Raw genomic sequence first — 21271 nt, 5'->3', positions numbered from 1 at the left:
CCAGGCCAGTCTATTGCAGAATCAACCTATCAATTATCAGTGGCATTTACTGAGCACTTACTGTGTCTCGGGCACTGTACTGAGCACTTGGGAGAGTACAACACAACAGAGCTGGTAGACATGGTCTATCTAGACATGATCAATCCACCTAAAAACAATTATAATTGTGCTATTTGTGCAGCGCTACTCAGATTGGACCAGTGCCTGTCCCACTTGGGGCCTATCCCCATTTCACAAAAGAAGAAATTGAGGCAATGAGAAGTTAAGCGACTTGCTTCATGTCACACAGCAAACAAATGACAGGTTGGCAAAAGGAAAGCAGCATTTATGGGCATCCTGTGGTCAGTAATGGGCCAAAATATTATTGTCTTCACCCCATGAAAGTGCCAGAATGTTCTGGGTTAGAATGGTTGGAGGATTGGATTTATGAGATCCAAAAGGGTTTCAGGATTAGACACACACAAAACCATTCTGGGCTGAGTTGGCAACACTTTACCCTGGCTCTGGCCTACTTACCTGGAGCAAGTCGCAAAGGCCGTTGCTAAAGGGGTGACGAGTCCGAGCAGGAATCGAAATGGGTTTTTGCGCGTAAAGGCAAAATAAATAAGTGGCAGAATGATTCCTCCATGAATGACATGGCCCAGAATTGAGGCAAAGATATACTTCCCGAGGCTGGTCACCAGGAGGACGATGTCTTTCATTTCCACAATCTTGCTCCCAACCAGGAACATGATGCCAATGGGCACGTACCTGCACACATGAGAATTCATTTGAGAAAGGAATTTGACTTGAGAACCCCCATCTAAGGCATCTTTTCAGAAAGTTTGAAGCACTCACTTGTAGGTCTTTTCATTGGTTTCTGTTCCCATTTTATGGAGAGGGAAGCTGATGTCCACATGGTTGAATTTTTAGTAACTTGCCCAAGGACAAAAGGAGCCAGAGGTGAAGCTGGGGCTGGCATCAGAGCTGTGTTTAGTATCAGCCTCAACCGTATTGAAGCATTTTAGCACCTGGGCTTTAAGCACCTTTAAGCACTTGATATTCACCCCACTTTCATCCCACTGCACTGATGTACATGTCCGTAATTTATTTTAATACCTGTCTTCCCCTCTCCACTTTAAGATCCTTGTGGTCAAGGAAAGTATCTACCAATTCTGTTGTACTGTAACCTCCCAAGCACTTAGTATAGTGCTCTGCATACAGTAAGCGTGCAATAAGTACCATTGATTGATTGATTGACTGCACCCCCTCCCATTTCCTCTAGTCCTCCAGCCCCCCAGTACTGTTGGGTGAAGGGGGGGACTGCTGACCTCAATAGAAATCTGAATTTCTATTTGAATTTTTCCTGGGACAATAGTACTCTGAGTGCTGATTAGGAAAGATCCATGTAGAGAAGCAGCATGATCTAGTGGATAGAGTACAGGCCCGGGAGTCAGAAGGATCTGGGTTCTAATCCCGGCCCTGCCACTTGTCGGCTGAGTGACCTTAGGCAAGTCATTTAACTTCTCTGTGCTTCAGTTACCTCATCTGTAAGTGAATTAAGACTGTGAGCCCCACGTGGGACATGAACTATGTCCAACATGATTAGCTTGTATCTACCCCAGCACTTAGAACTGTGCCTGGCACATAGTAAGCACTTAACAAATACCATTAAAAAAAGAATGTCAGCCAGCAAGTAGCCCTGAAAGCCAAATTAAGAAGACTCAAATTTGAGTCGTTGGGGATTTTGTATGAACAAAGAAGATCCTGCACATAGGAAGGGCTCAATAAATGCCACTGAGTACAGTGCCTGGCACATAGTAAGCGCTCAACAAATACCATAATTATTATTGAAGTACATGAGAAATGCCAAGATTCTCCAACTGTGGCACAGGATGCCTGGAGAAACTATGTGATGGATGCCTTCCTTGACACTCATTCCTATGTTTCAGAATGTGGAATCAAACATCCCTATCTCTCCCTCTCGAAAAGAACATAAAAGAAAACCCAAAAAACTCAGAAAAGAGAAACACCAAGGACTGTAGGCATGACTTTCCTTCTCCTCTATTCTCTGGAATCTACTGTAGCTACAGTTGCCAATGATTTTCAAGTGCCTTTTTCACGTGTTAAATATTGACTATCATAATTCATTCCTCCCTTTTTTATGGTATTTATTAAGTGCTTACTATGTTCCAGGCACTGTATTAAGTGCTGGGATAAATACAAGGTTGGACACAATCTGTGTCCCACATGGGGCTCATAGTCTTAATTCCCATTTTGCAGATGAGGTAAATGAGACACAAAGAAGGGAAGTGACTTGACCAAGCAGACAAGTGGCGGAGCTGGGACTTGAACCTTGGTCCTTCTGACTGCCGGGCCTGAGCCCTATCCACTAGGCCACACTGCTTCTCTGCTTCCCCCTTCCCATCTAACTTCCAAGGCACAGGGACCAGAAGCTTACAGGTTAATATGATAAAATCCTTTGTTACCAGTGAATGAAAGATACACAGTGAAAAGCCTTCATCTTCTAGACTGTGAGCCCACTGTTGGGTAGGGACTGTCTCTATGTGTTTCCGACTTGTACTTCCCAAGCGCTTAGTACAGTGCTCTGCACACAGTAAGAGCTTAATAAATTTGATTGATTGATTGATTGATTTCAGTTAAAAGCCAAGGTGAAGGAAGTTGATTTGATCTTTGAATTACAAGGTTATTGGCTAGCTCCAGGCCCCTCCTGTATCGGCCACTCAGCAGGACGAGCATTCAGAGGAGTGTGATGACATACCACATAATCCAAGACACCAGCACCATTGTTGCCTCATTGAAGGCATTGAAGAAACGGATCAGTTCTTCTCCTTCGGGGCCCAGCTTCTTCAAGGCTACTCCTAAGACCAGGGCAAACAGGACCAGACCCAGAATGTTCATCCCCTCAATCTCTGTGCCAATGGGGATCTGTGGGGTCAAAGGGGAATAGCTGTCAGGCTGCGCACAGATGATGAAACGGAACAGGATGTTATATTTGCCAACAGGGGGATTCTGCCCTCCTGCTGGTTGAAATTTGGACCGTGACTTCCCCCGTGCTCCCTGGGTCTTCCCCAACAATTCATGTTTTATTTCCATTTGATCTTCAAAGAGATTTCATGGCCAGTTGCCAGGCCCCTTACCCCTTGATCTAGAGGGCAGGGTTGTCAAAGGCTCTGATGAAACATCAAATGATACTAGAAATGGAGAGATCAAAAGGCCAGTGGTGGGCAAGGAGATTGTAGAGGGCTGAGGAGGATAAAGGAAAGGAAAGATCTGGCTAGGGCATGCTGAACCAGGAAGGTGAGATGGTATGGTAGGAGTAGAGGAGGGAGAAAGATAGTTTTTTTTTTAATGGTATATGTTAAGTGCTTACTCTGTGACAGGCACTCTACTATGCACTGGTTAGCTGTGCTCACCTGGAGTGTTTCCAGAGGCCAGCAGTGAGGCAGCAGTGGGCTGCCAGAATTAACAGAAGTGTGTGATGGGACACAGTAGAAACTAAGAACAACAATGGGACCAACATGGAGAGAAAGAAGATGAAGACACCAATTCTTCTGTGGAACTGGCACCAGAAAGGTCTCCTTTGGGAAGTCAAGGGCCAGCTCAGTGGAAGAAAAGTTTTAATTTAAGTAAACATTGGTAAAGTAAGAGAGCTGGAGATCAGGTTTAAGGAGCACAAGAGTCAAAGTTGAGTGGCAGTTAGGAATTTAGACAGTTTCAGCGCAGGGGATGAGGGCACAGTAGTGGCACATGGAGAGTGGTCTAGAGATCTGAAAGTCTGAAGCTGCTTTCCAGAGACTCTCCTGGCCTACCCTGACTAAACCCTCATTTCCTTTACTCATTCTCCCTTCTGCATCACCCTGGTACTTGATTTGTAGTCTTTAAGCACTCTCAACACCACAGCACTTATATACAAATCCGTTAACAACTGATTGATTGATTTCCTATCTCGTAAAAAGAGCAGTAGGTATCTGCATCCGCAGAGTACCACTCCAGTTTGATCAATCCTCCCCCCTTGAAAAATATTGGGCCCAAAAGCAACTGGAGTCAATCTCTATGTCGTCATCGCCATGGAGCAAAGTGAAGTTGGGCAGTTGGGAATAATCTGGTGACTTTGAGCTCCCCATCTCCTTATTCCAGAGCAGAAACTGTCACTGAACTCTATTCACTAGAGGTGTGGGCCACTGGAACCTGCCCCATCCTCACAACCAAAGAAATTGATTTGCTGAATGCATAATGAAGTTAGCTAGTGTTGGGAATTGTCCACATTTCAGGGGAAAAAAGGGTATCTCTGTAGACCTTTGGTTCATTAAGTATTCAAAGATGTCTTACATGAAAGAAATGGAGATGAAGAGGACAAATCAAAACTCTCCATTTTGAATATTCCATGAATTAGTCTAACAAAGCAAAAAGAAGGAATCCCTGTTGAAAAGCAAAGCTTAAGCGGTCCCAGAAACTCAGTAATCTGTACTACAATTAGATGAATCCAGCCCACCACTTAATTAGCATTAATGATGATATGGCATTTGTTAAGCATTTACTATGTGCCAAGCACTGTTCTAAGCACTGGGGGGATACAAGGTCATTAGATTGTCCCACGTGGGGCTCACAGTCTTCATGCCCGTTTTACAGATGAGGTAACTGAAGCACAGAGAAGTTAAGCGACTTGCTCAAGGTCATACAGCTGACAAGTGGTGGAGTCGGGATTAGAATCCATGACCTCTGATTCCCAAGCCTGAGCTCTTTCCAGCCTGAGCCTGAGCTGCTCCTCGAATTAATTAAGCCATCCTTAAGAACCCTCTTTAGGCTGATTTAACCCACTCTAAAAAATAGCAACTTTTTAAACGGCATTCAACAGTTAATTCTGTGCTTTAGCTGTAACCTTTAGCACATATAATAAGAATTGCTCAAATAACTCAATTTATACGCTTCAAGTATATTAATGTAGATTCTCAAGTCAGAGGATTTATTTGCCTTTTGGGTGATTCTACAGTGAGAATGCCATTGTTGTCTTTGTTACTTTAGACACATCCCTGCTTGCTTGACTTCTCAAAGTCTTTGTGATCTGTGGAGATGAAAATCTGAGTGTTAGCTGTGGCCTTAGTGTGAAAAACAATTTCATCCTGTTCCTTCTCCTGGCCCAGAGATATAATTAAGAAGAGAGAGAAAAGAAACAGGAATCTAATGAATCAGTTACAGTACTAAAGCAGAATTTGGCCCTCTGACAATGAAAGCTAGACCAAATGGGGTTTGAGATTTCCAACTGTGATTCTCACTGCCAGCTATAGAAGCACAGAAACCAAAGAGGTTTCAGGGAACTCATAGCCAAACTAAGACAAACACTTTAACAGATATTATTTCCTAGAAGAAAACACTCCTTATCTAGAGAATACTGGCAGTAACAGCTCACCCAGGCCGAAAATCCAACATGACCAGATCCAGACTCCTCCATGCCCAACTTGGCCCCAATCCAAGAAGAGCCCAGGGAGCAGTTCTGACCGAGAGGGATGGAAAGTGATCCCAAGATGAACTGGAGGTGTGCCAATCTCTCTCTCTCTCTCTGCCACGCAGATGTTTTGGCTCCTGTGGACTACTGGGAATTGGGCCTAGCCTCCCGCAGTGTATTCAGAGAGCATGAATGAAGCTACTGCACTCAAGTGCAAGCCCTTCCTCAGAATTGAGGCTAGGTCATTTTAGTTCTGGGCTTTCGGTACCACACTTCCTCATTCTAAGCCTAGGGGAAGGGCAAGGAGGAGAAGAGATAAGGGGCTGCTATAATGCCTAATCCAATCTATTTTTTGCCAATTCAAAGGCTTAGGACTCACAGGCCCTATGGGTTGGATTCAGTCCCCCCAGGGACCCCAAATGGCCCTTAGTGGATTTCTGGCCAGGTACAGCAAAGGCATAGGATGGAGGGTCCCACAGCACATCAGCACACAACTGGGCACTAGAATTCAGGTGCTCTGAGTTCCAGGTACCAGACCAGGTCTTTTGGATGAGGATAACCATCCTCTGCTTTATCTAAAGCCAACTAGGGATGTCACGGTCACTGGCAACCACTGTGGCCGTCCTCTGGACCACACTCACCCAGGGCCAGTACAACTGGCTGGGTTTATAAGCAAAACCCCTTGAATTAGTTTAATTGTGCCCAGCACCAAAGAAACCAAATACATATAATCCTGGAACACCACATGCCCCAAGCAAATTTACCAGTTTAATCACCGTAAAGAACACATAGCATCTAATTTTCCATGGTTTTGTTAAGAAAAAAAGTTTAAAGTTTAAAGCAGTGGATTGTTTTATAGTGGTCTTTACCTTTTCCAGTGTTACATTTCCAAAGGTTGTGTTTTTGATGATTGTCTTATATTCAGTCGCATACTGCGGAGAAAAAAAAATTAACATTAAAGATGCTTTAGTTTTCACAGTTCTCAGATTCGAGGAAAAGAAACATTAACAACACTTTAAAAGCAGTTTTGTATAGTTATCTCAAATGAGCTTTAGCTAGGCAATGGGGCCTTGGTTAGACTAACAAGATTCTCTGAGAACTGCAAACTGTTCTTATTTAACAAAAAGGTATTATTAATGCTATTGATCTCAACAGGATTTTACTGTGCCATAAAGTTTACTTGATGCCCCATCATTTCCATTAAAGATTAAATCTAAACTGCACCTTCTGTTTTCCCTTCAACTCCTATGATTTGATATTTAGGTGAGAAGCAGAGTGGCCTAGTGGATAGATCTGGGAGTCAGAAGGACCTGGGTTCTAATCCCAGCTCTGCTACATCTGCTGTGTGACCTTGGGCAAGTCACTTCACTTCTCTGTGCCTCAGTTTAACACATCTGCGAAATGGGAAATAAGACTTTGAGCCCCTTGTGGAACATGGACTGTGCCCAACCTGATTAGCTTGGGTTAGCTTGTATCTACCCTACCGATTAGTACAGTGCCTGGTACATAGTAAGCACTTACCAAATACCATTGTAAAAAAAGAAATCCTAATTTGAGATTTTTTCTTCCTGCTCCAAACTGAGGCAGAAATAGGTATCTTCTCCTAGCTCAGCCAGCAAAGACGAGTTTTTTGTTAGTACTTGATTATCTCAGAAATTTCACTGTCTTCCTATCTGACTTCAGAACTTCAAATGTTTCTGTACTGTAGGCTATTACCTGCCACCTGTGCCACAAGCTACCTGTGAGATAGCCTGTCACATTTTCAGAGAACCTGAGTGACCGGGTGGTTCTTTGTTTGAGGTGACAAAAGAAAGGGAAAAAACTGCTGCCGGCATAAAGCTGCTTATTCCATCAGCTGTTTCAATGTTGCGTGTCCTGAAGCCACAAGTGTGCTCAGTTAACACTTCCCTCAAGTTATCTCTTTAACTTGATTCAGCCCAGTCTGAAGAGGACTGATAGGCCTGTGATGAAGATTACTAGGCATCTGGGCCTCAGCTTTCTGCCTCTCATACACAGGTGATGAGGCTCACAGAAAGGACTCAGGTCCACTAAAGGATATCTATGGGAAATCCCCTTGTAAACCTCTGTGGATTAGTGGATAAATCACTTAGTGTCTGTTTATTGATGTATTATACTTTCCCAAGTGCTTAGTACAGTGCTCTGCACATAGTAAGTGCTCAAAAAATGACTGAATTTCTCTGTACCTCATTTTCCTCATAATAATAATAATAATGATGGCATTTATTAAGCACTTACTATGTACAAAGCACTGTTCTAAGCACTGGGGAGGTAACAAGGTGATCAGGTTGTCGGGGCGGGGGGGGGGGGGGGGCGCTCACAGCCTTAATCCCCATTTTACAGATGAGGTAACAGGCCCAGAGAAGTTAAGTGACTTGCCCAAAGTCACACAGCTGACAATTGGTGGAGCTGGGATTTGAACCCATGACCTCTGACTCCAAAGCCCATGCTCTTTCCACTGAGCCACGCTGCTTCTCTGTAAAATGGGATTCAACACCTACTCTCCCTCCCTCTTAGACTGTGAGCCTCATGTGGGATAATGACTATCTGACTTGATTAACTTATATTCACCTCTGTGCTTAGAATAGTGTTGGCAGATAGTAGGCACTTAACCAGGACTGCAATCATTATTATTAGTGAACGAACATTGACCTTTCCTTGTCCCCAGCTCGCAAAGGTAAGAATCCAGTAACCGTTCTTACATTTCCCCCCACAGCTTATCTGGCTTTTAAAAAAAAAATCTGTGCCTTACCGTCCGGAATGCCGCCACCACGAGGTTAGAAGGAAAGAGGTTCCTGTAGGAAAAGTAAAGAGGGACATTTTTCCATCGGTATTTTACAAAATCAAAACAGCAGGATACTTCTCCTCCTGAGGCTTCTGAATCTAGGGGAAAATCTTTCACACAAAGGTCTTTTCTCCCTGATGACTGCATCAGTTGTTTGCCACAGAGATGCCCATCTTTTCCACACACCTACTCGGGCAAATGATAGAGTAGGGGCAAGCTAGTGATTTACAGTTTCTGTGTTAACAGTCTTCTCCTCCTTCCCTCTTCCACTGTTACTATCACCATCAGCCCCATCAAGGACAGAGAGGAGGCCATCATAGCCCATTTTGAGGTCTGCCATAATGCTTGTTTTCATTATACCTCTTGGCTAGAATGTTGTTAGGCAATTAGGGAACGTTGGTCTGACAATCCTAGCCTGTTGGGCACATCATGCCACAGGGTCAAAATGAATGGTTTGTGAATAAGCACACATCAGGGAACTGGTGAGTTCTTAAGTGTGGGTTTTCCTTAGCACAAGATTGTGCCAGAATGCAATCTCGTGTTCTAGGAGAACTGGGCCTATGTCCATTGTGCACCCTCTGTAAAACACAGTAATAATAACTGTGGTATTTTGTTTTATGCTTACTATGCGCCAAGCACTATATTAAGCGTTATATTAAGCGCTGGGGTAGATATGATACAATCAGATCAGACTCAGTCCCACTTGGTGCTCACTATCTAAATAAAGTACTGAATCCCCACTTTACAGATAAGGAAACTGAGGCACAGAGAAGTTAAGTGACTTTGCCACGATCTTACAGCACGCAAGGGGCAGAGCTGGGACTAGAACCTCAGACCTTCCCAGGTCCATGTTCTTCCACTAGGCTACACTGCCTCACTCAAAGAAAACTAAGGGTGGAAGAGGAACTCTCACTCCCCAAGAATAATGTGGTTGGCAACAGCAGTGAGAGCCCAGGGGAAAGAGCAAATTTTGCATACCAGTTTCGCTTTGTTAATGGTGTTGCTGGATCAGTCTTCCCACCCCCATTTCACCTACCGTCATCCAGGGAAGCCCTAGAATCACAAAATTACAAAGGATCTCAAAAGATTATTTAATTCATGAAGGGACAGATTAGATGATCTCTTGAGATCTCCGACCTTAGGTCAAGACTGAAAATAAACTAATCCAGAAAGAGGTCAGTTTCAAATCAAGAGTTAACCTTCCAGACTGATAACTGCGTCTTTGCATAAATCAGTGCTATTTATTAAGAGCCTACGGAGGGGATAGGCCTGTGCTGAACACTTGGGGGAGTACACCGAAATCAAAGCACGGGTTCCCCACCTTCAAGGAATGTATGATCTAATCTTTGAACTGAAGCTTCCTGGAACTGTTCATCCGGGAAAGATTGAAAGAAATTACTTGAGGGCCTTGAATTCCCATTCTTGAAGAAGCAGTAGTAACAACACCTTAGAGAACCATTAGGCCACTCTTCTCCCTCTCTATTCTCTTCCCCCTCTCCACCTTTCCCACCTCTTTCCTCAACTCCCATCCCCACCACCCACCTAGGTGAGGCCAGAAAGTCAAAGGAGCATCTGTGTATCATCTGCTGTATTTCCCATTGATGCAATGTGCTCCCTCCCTCTCTTTTCTCCCTTCCCTCCAAGTACACTACCTCTCGCTGTTTTATCACTTATTTCCTCATCTGGTTAACAGCCCTGATATGTACTTCTTATCCAAGAACTGCTAATGTTTCTGGGTGAAACTTTAAACCACTTCTGCTAACCTTCACGTTTTGGTCATACAGAATAATATATTATTCAGTGCCTCCTCACCCAATAAGACATCCTACTTTTTGTGTCCTTGAGCATCAGCAACTCCCAGTCAATCAATGGCATTTATTGAGTGCTTACTGTGAGCAGAGCACTGTACTATGTGCTTGGGAAAGTACTATATAACAGAATTTCTAGACACGTTACTTGCCCACAAAGAGCTAACAGTCTAGAGGGGAGTTTAGAGGTCAAATAGTTTATTGTTAACCAAACCTCCACAGTCGTCAAAGGCAGTAATGAACAGCAAAAACCGCAGGGCTTTCTGAATGAGTGGCCTTGTCTCCTGACCTTCAGAGTATTCAGCAAACCACCCCTAGAGCAGCTCAATGGAGAACTATAGAGAAATCACCTCCAAACAATAAGGAAGGAGGAAAAGTGAAGCCACGTGCAATGTCTGCTCAACCAACCACCAGCAGAAACAACTTTCCCAGAAGTTGCTTTATCTGGGATGCTGTATATTCTTATCTCGTATGGCCAGCCAGTCATGGGAGTCCCTACACTTTGTGAATCAATGTTTTTATTCTCCAGATCCTATTACATGATCAGAGATGGGTTTGTCTGGGAGTGTTTCTACACCCAGCAGACAGCAAGTAAGGGCTCTATTCCTTATCCACTATCAGCTTAGAGCTGAGCCAGGAGTGTTTGCCAGCAGCTACCCCTGTGGGGAACCCCTAGCAGAATGAGGTCCAGTTGAATCAATCAGTTGTATTTATTGAAAGGTTACTGTGTGCAAGAGAGTACAACAGAGTTGGGAGACAGGCCCTTGATGAGTTTATTTTCTAGTTGGAACCATTCATTTGGGGGCACAGGTTGGCAAAAGAGCAACCAATCAATCAATCAATCATTTATTGAGCTCTAACTGCACGCAGATGCTGTACTAAGTTCTTGGGAGAGTGCAATACAATTCAAATCCCAGCTCTGCCATTTGTCTGCTGTGTGACCTTGGGCTAGTCAGTTCATTTCTCTGTGCCTCAGTTACATTGTCTGTAAAATGGGGATTGAGACTGTGGGCCCCACATGGAAAGGGACTATGTCCAACTTGATTTGCTTGTATCCATCCCTGCTCACAAGGAATATCCAATTCTCTCTCTCTCTCTCTCTCTCTCACACACACACACACACACACACACACACACACACGCGCGCTCTACCTTGCAAAATATCCCTTCTCACTGCCTCACTGCCACACAACCTGCTGCCTCCATGCTGCTGGTCTTCCTGGGTTGTCCCAGCTGGCCCTATAAAGGCGAGGAAAGAGGCTTAAGCAAGTGTCTTCCCAACCCAGAGTCCTTGTCAGTGGCCAGAACCCAGAAGTAATTCTGTTCCTCAGAACAGACCCTAAAAAAATGGTGTGTTTTTCCATCAAAGTAAACTCTGTCCCAGATTCCGAGGACAATAAAGAAAAGGAGGATGGAAGTTGGTCCAGCAGGGCTACAAAGAAGCTTCCTATGGCTTGGTTCAAAGGTCGAGCATCAAAGAGCCCTATAGAGAAATGTTCTTATGGATTTATTTTCACTAAGTACAGAAAATTTTCTCCCTGTCCAACCTATAACAGAAAACAATTCTCGGAATGGAGGTGGGCCTCTCCAGGAGAGACAGCCTGCTGTGAGGGTCTGAGTTCACAAGTCTCAAACCTCCAGAAAGGAACAGGTTCCATTAGAAGTTCTGGTTGCTGGGAATCTGGAGAAATAATTCTTTAATAATTCTCCACCCCCTCGTCTTACCTCCTTCCCTTCCCCACAGCACCTGTATATATGTATATATGTTTGTACATATTTATTACTCTATTTATTTATTTATTCATTTTACTTGTACATATCTATTCTATTTATTTTACTTTGTTAATATGTTTGGTTTTGTTCTCTGTCTCCCCCTTCTAGACTGTGAGCCCACTGTTGGGTAGGGACTGTCTGTATATGTTGCCAACTTGTACTTCCCAAGTGCTCAGTACAGTGCTCTGCACACAGTAAGCGCTCAATAAATACGATTGATTGATTGATTTAGGTGCATTGTCATCAAGTCCATCCACTTGCAGGCCTGCAAATAGCAACCACTGACCATCTCCTTACATTATCGATTTCCTCTTTCATGGGATGGGGCCGGGGGCATTTGGGGCTTATTTCAGAGCTCTAAGCTGGTTTTGGTTCCACAATGTCTACAGAGAAACTAAAAGTCAGCTAACAACCTTGGAGAAGAGAGAAAGTTCTAGCTGTCAGGGGCAAAAAAAGGAAGTTTGACTATTCTTTGTTTAGAAAGATGACAATCAGGTTGAGAGCAGCTAGGGAGTAGAGGAGGACCAAGGTATCAAACACACTGGTTATTGATTTGTTTTTAATTCTCCTCTCCTCCAATCCTACAGGGCTAAATGTACATCCCTTAAAAGAAATCTGAAAACCCACCTCCAACTTCTAAAGCTTTTCCAGAGAAACCCTAACCCAGTCTGCCCACCTGCCCAGTTAAATTGATTGTAGGTTAACCTCAAGGCAGGAATTGTATCTTAGAGCACGGATCAGTGGAAAGAGCACAGGCTCTGGAGTCAGAGGTCATGGGTTCAAACCCCAGCTCCACCACTTGTCAGCTGTGTCACACTGGGAAAGTCACTTAACTTCTCTGTGCCTCAGTTACCTCATCTGTATAATGGGGATGAGGACTGTGAGCACCCTGTGGGACAACCTGATCACCTTGTAACCTCCCCAGTGCTTAGAACGGTGCTTTGCACATAGTAAGTGCTTAATAAATGCCATTATTATTATTATTTTGTAATTTCCCCTCTACACCAAGTACAGTACTTTAACAGTGTAAGTGCTCAGAAAACACCATTAACAATAATGATGGTGAAGAGAGAATCAAATTCTGTGTTTTTCAGAAAAATGTGGAATCATTAGCAACAATAAGAAAGTGTTGCTCCTTCCCAGGACTGTATCAACTCCAGTACCACGCTGTCCAAACCAATCTACCCACTAGCATGGCATAGTAGATAGAGCACAGTCCTAGGAGTCAGGTCGTCATGGGTTCTAATCCCGCCTCCGCCACTTATCTGCTGTGTGGCCTTGGGCAACTCACTTGACTTCTCTGTGCCTAAGTTCCCCCAACTGTAAAATGGGAATTAAGACTGTGAGCCCCATGCAGGGCAGGGCCTATGTCCAACCCAGTTTGCTTGTATCTGCCCTGGCACTTAGTACAGTGCCTGGCACAAAATAAACTCTTAATAAATACAAATAGCCAGCACCCTGTGTCGGACACCTCACTCACTGAAAGTACGGAATAGGAGCAAGGAAACGAAAAAAGGGAAAGAGAGGCAGGGGGAGAGGTGAGGGGAAAGAGAGAGGGGAAAGGGAGAGGAGAAATGAGAAGGAGAAGGGGTGAAGTAAGAGGAGAGACATAATTGATGTTTTGTCCCACTGCTTATTCATCAAAAGATACGAAGTTTCAAAACAAAATGACCACTTCCTCCAAAACAAATCCATTTACCCATGTTCATAATGTGTTTCTCCTCTGTGGAAGATGGCCTTAGAGAATTTGGGTTTAATGATCTTCCCCAGAAAGAACAATTCTCTAAGGACATCTTCCGAGAATTCTGCTTGTTGTGGAAAATCATTAAACTCAAACAGACATACGGCTAAGAATTTGCAACCAAAAAAATGGTATTAGAGCTAGCACTTCTTTGTTTTTACATTTTCGTAATCACATTTCCCACCCTAGCTTTCTAAACATTTTTTCCACATAAAGAAGCAGCATGGCCTAGTGGAAGGGGCACAGGCCTAGGAATCAGGGGCCCTGAGTTCTAATCCAGCTCCACCACTTGCCTGTTGGGTGACCTGGGACAGTTGGCTGCTCTGAGCATCAGTTTCCGCATCTTTAAATGAAGATTAACTACCTTTTCTCTCTCCCTCTCTGTGAGTCCTATATGAGTATAGTGCTTGGCACACAGTAAGAACTCAATAAATATGAGTGAATGAATGAATGAGTGACCAGAACAGCATCCAACCTGTATCTACCTCAGGGTTTGGCACATGGTGACAGCATGGCCATCATCACAATTCTTATTATTGTTTTGTTCATCTGAAATCTGACTGAATGTCTACTTTGGGGGTGGTTGCCTACTGAGAAGTCAAGTCCCATTACAAATCATTTAGGACATTGAGCTTTTTGAGTAATCTGAAAATGGGGCAGAGACCCTGAAGCTTATTTGAGAGAGCCCGTGAGTTACTGAAGGAAATCACTTTATACAGATCCACTGAAATGTATTTTAATGTCTTTCTTCCCCTTTAGTCTCTAAGCTCCTTGTAGGCAGGGACTCTGTTTATTGTACTCAATAAATACCACTGATCGATCAAAGACTTCTTACTTCCATTTTGAAGTCAGTGTGCTTCCTGCTGATTGCTCGGGTTGGTTTCCAAAGACTAATACCTGGAATCAAGATCTGGGTTCAGTTCTCAGATGTGGGCATGATCCCCTAGGAGGAGCAAGGGCTATTATTCCACGGCTCTAGCTTGGCTGCATGGTACCAAAGTAGCCAAGGACTGATCTGAGACTGGCCATGAAAATGGGTAATGCGGGCTGAATTCAGTGCAGGGTCTGTAGGTTGTCAAACCTGTTTGGGAACAGATTCTTGTCCTTTGAAAGAGTATCTCCAAGAAATATTTATTTTGCCTTCCTTTTTCCTGAACTTCATCCATCTGGGAATATCAGTTCCCCTTTGCCCACATTTCTACTTTTCACCAATGAGTGGCCCATCTCATAATCTCTTAAAGCCCAACTTTCTCCCTTGAGACGCACTGGAATGCCTGTCACACATGCACAGTAATATGACATGCACAAGGCTGAACTTCCAATGCCAGAGATCCATGTCAGATAGATCTTAACTCAAAATCAGTCTGCAGGCATAACTGTTTCTTTGGGCTTCCTAGCCCTACTTTGCCAAACCAAAAATATTCAAAACTGCTAAGCCTGCTCTTCTGTCTCCAGTTTCAAGTCACTTAAACAGCATAAACAGCCTAAAAGGGCTCGTAATTGCCAATAAACCTTCCGGAAAAAGTTGAACTCAGTAAAACAAGCCTAAGGAACCCCAGCTGTAGGCTTTCATGCCCTCCCAGTCACTGATTCACTCACACCATGCTTGCTTTCATCCCCTGATTTGGCGGTTCATTACCACACTGATCTCAGGGAGTGGGGCTCCAAGGTCAGCTTTCCTGCCCGGTGTCACGGTCCAGGAGGGGCTTGGGTACTTCCCTGCTGGAGCACTCCCCACAATGTCTGATCAATTGGCGTGGGAGAGTGGGAAGAAGGGTTGTGTGGGCCAGATCACGTCCCATAGTCAACCAACCAATGAATCAATGGTATTCATTAAGCACTTAGTCTGTGCACAGCCCTATACCAAGCCCTTCAGGCTTTTTACTTCTTACAAGAAAGTATTGAAGTAAAAGGCACCATCCCTGCCCTCAAGGAGCTTACAAACTAGCAGTGGGGGCGACAGGAGGCAGACATTAAAAGAAACTACAGAGAGTAAGAAGCAACTGAATTTAAAGATTCACTGTTGGATTGGGGAGGGGTGAGGACACCAGTGTGTAGGTTGGGCAATAGAGAGGGAAATAGGGTAGGAAGATGAGTGATTAGTCAGGGAAGACTTCCTGGAGAAGATGTGATTTTCTTGGGCTTTGAGGATGGGGAGAGTAGTGATCTGCTGGATGTGAAGAGGGAAGGAGTTCCATGTCACGGGTAGGGCAAGAGCAAGAAGTCACATACTTTTGGGGGCAGAATCCACCGTTAGCTTGTACAATCCTCTTGAGCAAGAGACCACATCTTTGACTCTAGACAGTAAGCTCCCTATGGGACCGGGACGTGTCTACCAACTCTGTTGTTTTGTACTCTCCAGAGCACTTAGTAAAATGCTCTGCAAATAGTAAGTGCTCAATAAATAGAAGAGATTGATTGATTGACTGATTTGCCTTCCATTGTGTAATCCTAAACCTCTACAGCAGTGCTCCGCACATAGCAGACACTCAAAAACTGACACTGATTTGACATTTTCTGAAGGCTGGCGGCTGGAACTCCAGACCCAGGGATCACAGTGGGGAATGAAAGAGTCTTTGGTACAATTTACTTTGTTTCTTAAATTCACACGGGCTGTAATCTAATACTGCACATAGCCAGTATGAGTTTTCAGAAATACATTCGATCTTTCTCTTTCACAGCTACCTGTGAAATTGTCATTGTTTGGGTCTTACTATACTGTTATAAACCACTTCCTGTTCTTCATGATAGGACACTTTTTCTGTTGTGCAGTTTTTGTTTAGCTGCATCTTTGTTCTACATAAACTCCCGTTTATGTTAAAAAAGAGTTTTGCTGAATGAAACAAATATTCTAACGGATGCTCAGCACGGTCCTTGTCCCTGTGTGGGCACACGAGTAAATTCTTACTGATAACTGGTATAGAAACTGACCTCGACACAAAACTCAGGTCTCCGAATTTGCTAAGTTTAGTGGTTGTATCTCTTTACCTGGATAGGAAATTGACTCCTGGGCCCTGTAATATAAGACTCAAGATGCAACTGTAAGGAAATATTGGGTATGTGTGGGTCCCTCACTCCTTCTTTTGAGATACCGAACTTTGCACGACTAGAAGACCTGGGCACCTTTTCACTTTAAACACCTTGGCTAATAATAATCACTGTCTTGTCTAGAAGATGAAAGACAGGTTTTAAATATATGTAATAAATTATAAATTATTTATTTATATTCATGTCTGTCTCCCCATCTAGACTCGTAAGCTCATTGTGGCAGGGAATGGGTCTACTGACTCTGCTTTATTATACTCTCTTAAGCACTTGGAATTGTGTTCTGCAAGTGCTAAGTGCTCAGTAAATACCCCTGATTCAAAATAAATAAGCAATTTCCTTTACTTTCTGACATCACTATTTGCATGGCACTTAGGAAATCTCAACCCATTAATCAATGGTATGCTCTTTTTGCAGAACATTGTACTGAGTGCTCAAGAGAGTACAATATAGCTGGTAGACACAATCCTCCCCTCTTAGTTTTGAGGGGGGAAAAAAGTAGCAAAAATAAAGGGAATTAACTTCTCATGTGGAACAAATTCTCCTGTGAGGCTAAGAAGGCTAGCTCCCACAGCACATCAGCTGTCATCAGCCCTCGGCCCTCAGCCCTCATCAGCTATGTTGGTGAGAGTCATGAAGAACCTCCCCCAAACACAGTCCCAAGACCATGTTCTAGCCTCAGGGCTGGATGCCCGTTACCTTTAAAAAGAAGAAAAGGAACATCACGTTTAAGGAAAGCACACAAGATTGTATCTCAATGAGAAAATGGAGAAACTATGTGAAATATTTCATCTTTATTCGGGTCTCCAGTTCTCTCTTCACCATTTTGTCCCCCTCCTAATCCCACTCTGTGCTGAGGCGGTAGAAGCACACATTAATGTCATCTTCTCTGTGGTGCTCCCAAAATTCCCCAAGTTCAAAGTTCCTGGGAATTGTCCTCCTCCCCAAGCCCACTCACTCTCACTTATTTCAGGCTTTGAAGATGGACCATCTTTAATCATTCATACTCAGAAAACAATAAGAGTAGCACCATTCATTTCTTTCAATTAGAGAGTCTTCCTTTCCCATGCTCTGTTCTCTGCACCTTGGGATAGGAGGTGGATAAGAAGAATAAGCCTCCATTTATGTGTCTTCCCCTTGGGAATCCTGTCTTTCAAAATATTTGCTCACAAGCAAGTAAGTGCTAGGGAAAGAAACATTTTCGGGCGGCTCAGAACTCAAGCTTCTTTTGTACAAAACCACCCTGCTCTTCTCATCTGACAGCAGATGGGAGGCAGTGTTCCCTGGGGCCAATCTGTTTTAGTATACTGATCAGCTTGAAGGACTGAACAAGACTCACCAAAGCCCATGACAACCTCACATCACTTAAATGCTGGCCTCTGTGGGGCCTGAGTCCGCTACGCCACGACATCTGTTTACTGTCCCCCTTTTTTCACCCCCTGCCCCAGGTATACATGAATCTCTCCAGCGTTCAAGATGCAACTCAGAGTCAGTAGGACAAAATTTAAAGACTTATAACTGGATCCAGGGAGCACTGCCAGGTAGGGCTTACACTAGAGCTTTCGGGCAACCCACACCCGATTCTAGCAAGGGCTTTGGAAGGTTTGGCTACCTTAGTTTCTATTTAGGGCTTTTATATCCAAGAGTTTTCATGTTATCTCACTTTTGTCTTCACCACACCACTACCACTCTATCCTTGGAAACTTACCAGTGTCTTATCTTGCCAAATTTGGTGAAAGGATCAACTAGATAAAAAAAAACAAAAACAAAAACAAAAAACCAAACTTACCCAACCCTCTTCCCTTCAGTCAATCAATAGTACTTGAGCAAGGTGCAGAACACTGCATTAAGAGCATGGGAGAGTACAGTAGACATAGAAGAAACAAAAGCTGACAATGTGAGAAAATTGGCATTAACCCATCCTCGCAAGATTCTGTCAGGGTCAAAGATTTAGTACAACTTAAAAGGTTTGGTGAATTTTTTTTTAACCCCATTTGGTTGAAATATAGATAACCCCATTATAAGACCCCATTGAACACCTAAATTAGCGCCAGACCACCGAAGGTTATCACAATCCCCCGCTGCGGTGTTAGAGTTAGAATAAGCGGCAGTATTATCAGGGAAACAGTGTGACCTAATGGGAGTCTGGGAGTCAGAGGACCTGGGTTCTAATCCCAGCTGCACCACTTGGCTGCTGTGTGACCTTGGAGAAATCACTTTACTTCCTGTTTGCTTCAGTTCCCTCATCTGCAAAATGGGGATTCAATACCCGTGATCCCTCTTACTTAGACTGTGAACCTCCATGTGGGACCCATGTATCTGCCCCAGCGCTTAGTTCAGTGCTTCACAAATACCACAGTCATTATCATCATCATCATCATCCTCATCATCATCAATAGTATTTATTGAGCGCTTACTGTGTGCAGAGCACTGTACTAAGCGCTTGGGAAGTACAAATTGGCAACATATAGAGACAGTCCCTACCTAACAGTGGGCTCACAGTCTAAAAGGGGGAGACAGAGAACAAAATCAAACATACTAACAAAATAAAATAAATAGAATAGATATGTACAAGTAAAATAAATAAATAAATAAATAGAGTAATTATTATTATTATTGTTACCAGACATTAATCTGAGCACGATTGTGGCCTTTCTCCTGACTCATGCACTCGTAGCTGGAACCATTCTATTTCACTTCTTTAAAAGACTTCCTTTTCTGCAAGACTCCCATGAGTGAGGTGGCAAAGCCCCATCCTTTTTTCCAACAGTCAAGGACGGGACAGCAGTTGAGGGCCACTGTGCCTGGATGGATTTGGCCAGAAAAGCGCACTGGTCTTCTGGTGAGCTGAGCACAAGAATGCTTCCACAGGAAGCGAACTGATGGAGCTCAGGACTGGTTATCCCATCTGGTCTCAGTCCAAGGTCTGCCTCTATCTACCCAGGGGAGCCTGAATCTGTCAATTCACCTCTTTGGGACTGAGTCTCCCCACATGTAAAAATTCAGTTAAAAATCTTGAAGTAGGTCCAGATAGAGATCATTTGCAGCCCTTCGAACACTAGAATGAAAGGTGTTACATATGAATAGTGGGTTCCTTATGGTCTTTGAAAAGCAGAAAGGCAGAAAATATCTTAATCTCCTGCACTCACACTTCAAGCGCACGCTGCCCCCCAAATATATATATGTCATCTGCTCTAGGGCTCTACTGTTGAGGGATGAGATTTTCCCAAGACTTAGAGGGAATAGGGGCACAGCAGGAGGGGACACTCCTGGGGGCAACAGGTCCCCCTAAATCTTGCATACAATGACAGTCCAGTCCTGGAAAAGGGGCCGGGGATGTCCTAGCCGGCCAACCTTCAAAGCCAGGGGAGGATTGTCACCTGGTCACTCAGGGGCTACATGGGAGGTGGGGGGGGGGGTGGCCAGGGGCCGCTGGGGGGAAGGAAGCCGTCCAGTCCTCTGGGGATATAACTGGACTTGAAAGGAAGAGGGAATTCAAGCACTCCACCTTGCCATATGTTGAAATAAGGAGGTAACGGCAACTTGAACAGTTTCCAGACAGGGCAATCCTTAGCCTCCCAGCCACTCCGGGGATATAACTGGACTTGAAAGGAAGAGGGAATTCAAGCACTCCACCTTGCCATATGTTGAAATAAGGAGGTAACGGCAACTTGAACAGTTTCCAGACAGGGCAATCCTTAGCCTCCCAGCCACTCCGGGGGATTGACCTCCCACACGTCGATCACGGCCTTTATTGGGCGCTCCCTCTGCACAGACTGGGCGCTTGGGAGAGCCGGGGCCTTGAGTTTGGCCACCTGCAGAGGCCGGGGATGGAGGAGCTGAGTTATCAAGGAAGCAGTAAGGCCTAGTAGATAGACTTTTAGACTGTGAGCCCACTGTTGGGTAGGGACTGTCTCTATATGTTGCCAACTTGTACTTCCCAAGCTAGTAGAGTGCTCTGCACACAGTAAGCGCTCAATAAATACGATTGATTGATTGATTGATAGAGCACAGGCTTGGGAGTCAGAAGGTCATGGGTTCTAATCCTGACTCTGCCACTTGTCTGCTGGGTGACCTTGGGCAAGTCACCTCCCTTCGTTGTGCCTCAGTTACCTCATCTGTAAAATGGGGATCGAGCCCATGTGAGCCCGGGGGACAAGGATTGTGTCCAACCCGATTTCCTGTTGTTGGGTAGGGACCGTCTATATATGTTGCCGATTTGTACTTCCCAAGTGCTTAGTACAGTGCTCTGCCCACAGTAAGCGCTCAATAAATACAGGAATGAATGAATTTGCTCATATCCACCCCAGCGCTTAGTATAGTGCCTGGCACAGTAAGCGCTTAACAAATATCATAACTACTATTACAGCATGACTTAGTGGAAAGAGCTTGGGAGTCAGAGGTTGTGTGTTATAATCCTGACTCCGCCACCTGTCAGCTGTGTTACTTTGGGCAAGTCACTTAATTTCTCTGTGCCTCAGTGACTTCATCTGTGAAATGGGGATTAAGACTGTGAGCCCCATGTGGGGTAACATGATCACCTTGTATCCCCCCAGTGCTTAGAACAGCACTTGGCACATAGTAAGCGCTTAACAAATACCATTATTATTATTATTCTCTGTGTCTCAGTGACTTCATCTGTCAACTGGGGATTA

At 44.2% G+C, this 21271-nt stretch overlaps 1 protein-coding gene across 1 annotated transcript in view; it reads right to left on the bottom strand.

Annotated features, from left to right (window-relative positions):
• SLC1A4 (solute carrier family 1 member 4) overlaps window positions 1–21271 on the bottom strand; it is a 32337-nt gene that overhangs the window by 3164 nt on the left and 7902 nt on the right. The window contains exons 4-7 of the mRNA XM_038750847.1: window positions 8217–8259; window positions 6316–6378; window positions 2762–2928; window positions 517–750 (exon numbers count right to left, since the gene is read on the bottom strand). Of these exons, the coding sequence (XP_038606775.1) occupies window positions 517–750; window positions 2762–2928; window positions 6316–6378; window positions 8217–8259 (507 nt within the window). The remainder of the gene's footprint in view (window positions 1–516; window positions 751–2761; window positions 2929–6315; window positions 6379–8216; window positions 8260–21271) is intronic.

This window comes from Tachyglossus aculeatus, chromosome 9 (genome assembly GCF_015852505.1).
Source record: "Tachyglossus aculeatus isolate mTacAcu1 chromosome 9, mTacAcu1.pri, whole genome shotgun sequence".
Lineage (NCBI taxonomy): Eukaryota > Metazoa > Chordata > Mammalia > Monotremata > Tachyglossidae > Tachyglossus > Tachyglossus aculeatus.
This window is presented reverse-complemented; position numbering and strand designations above follow the sequence as displayed.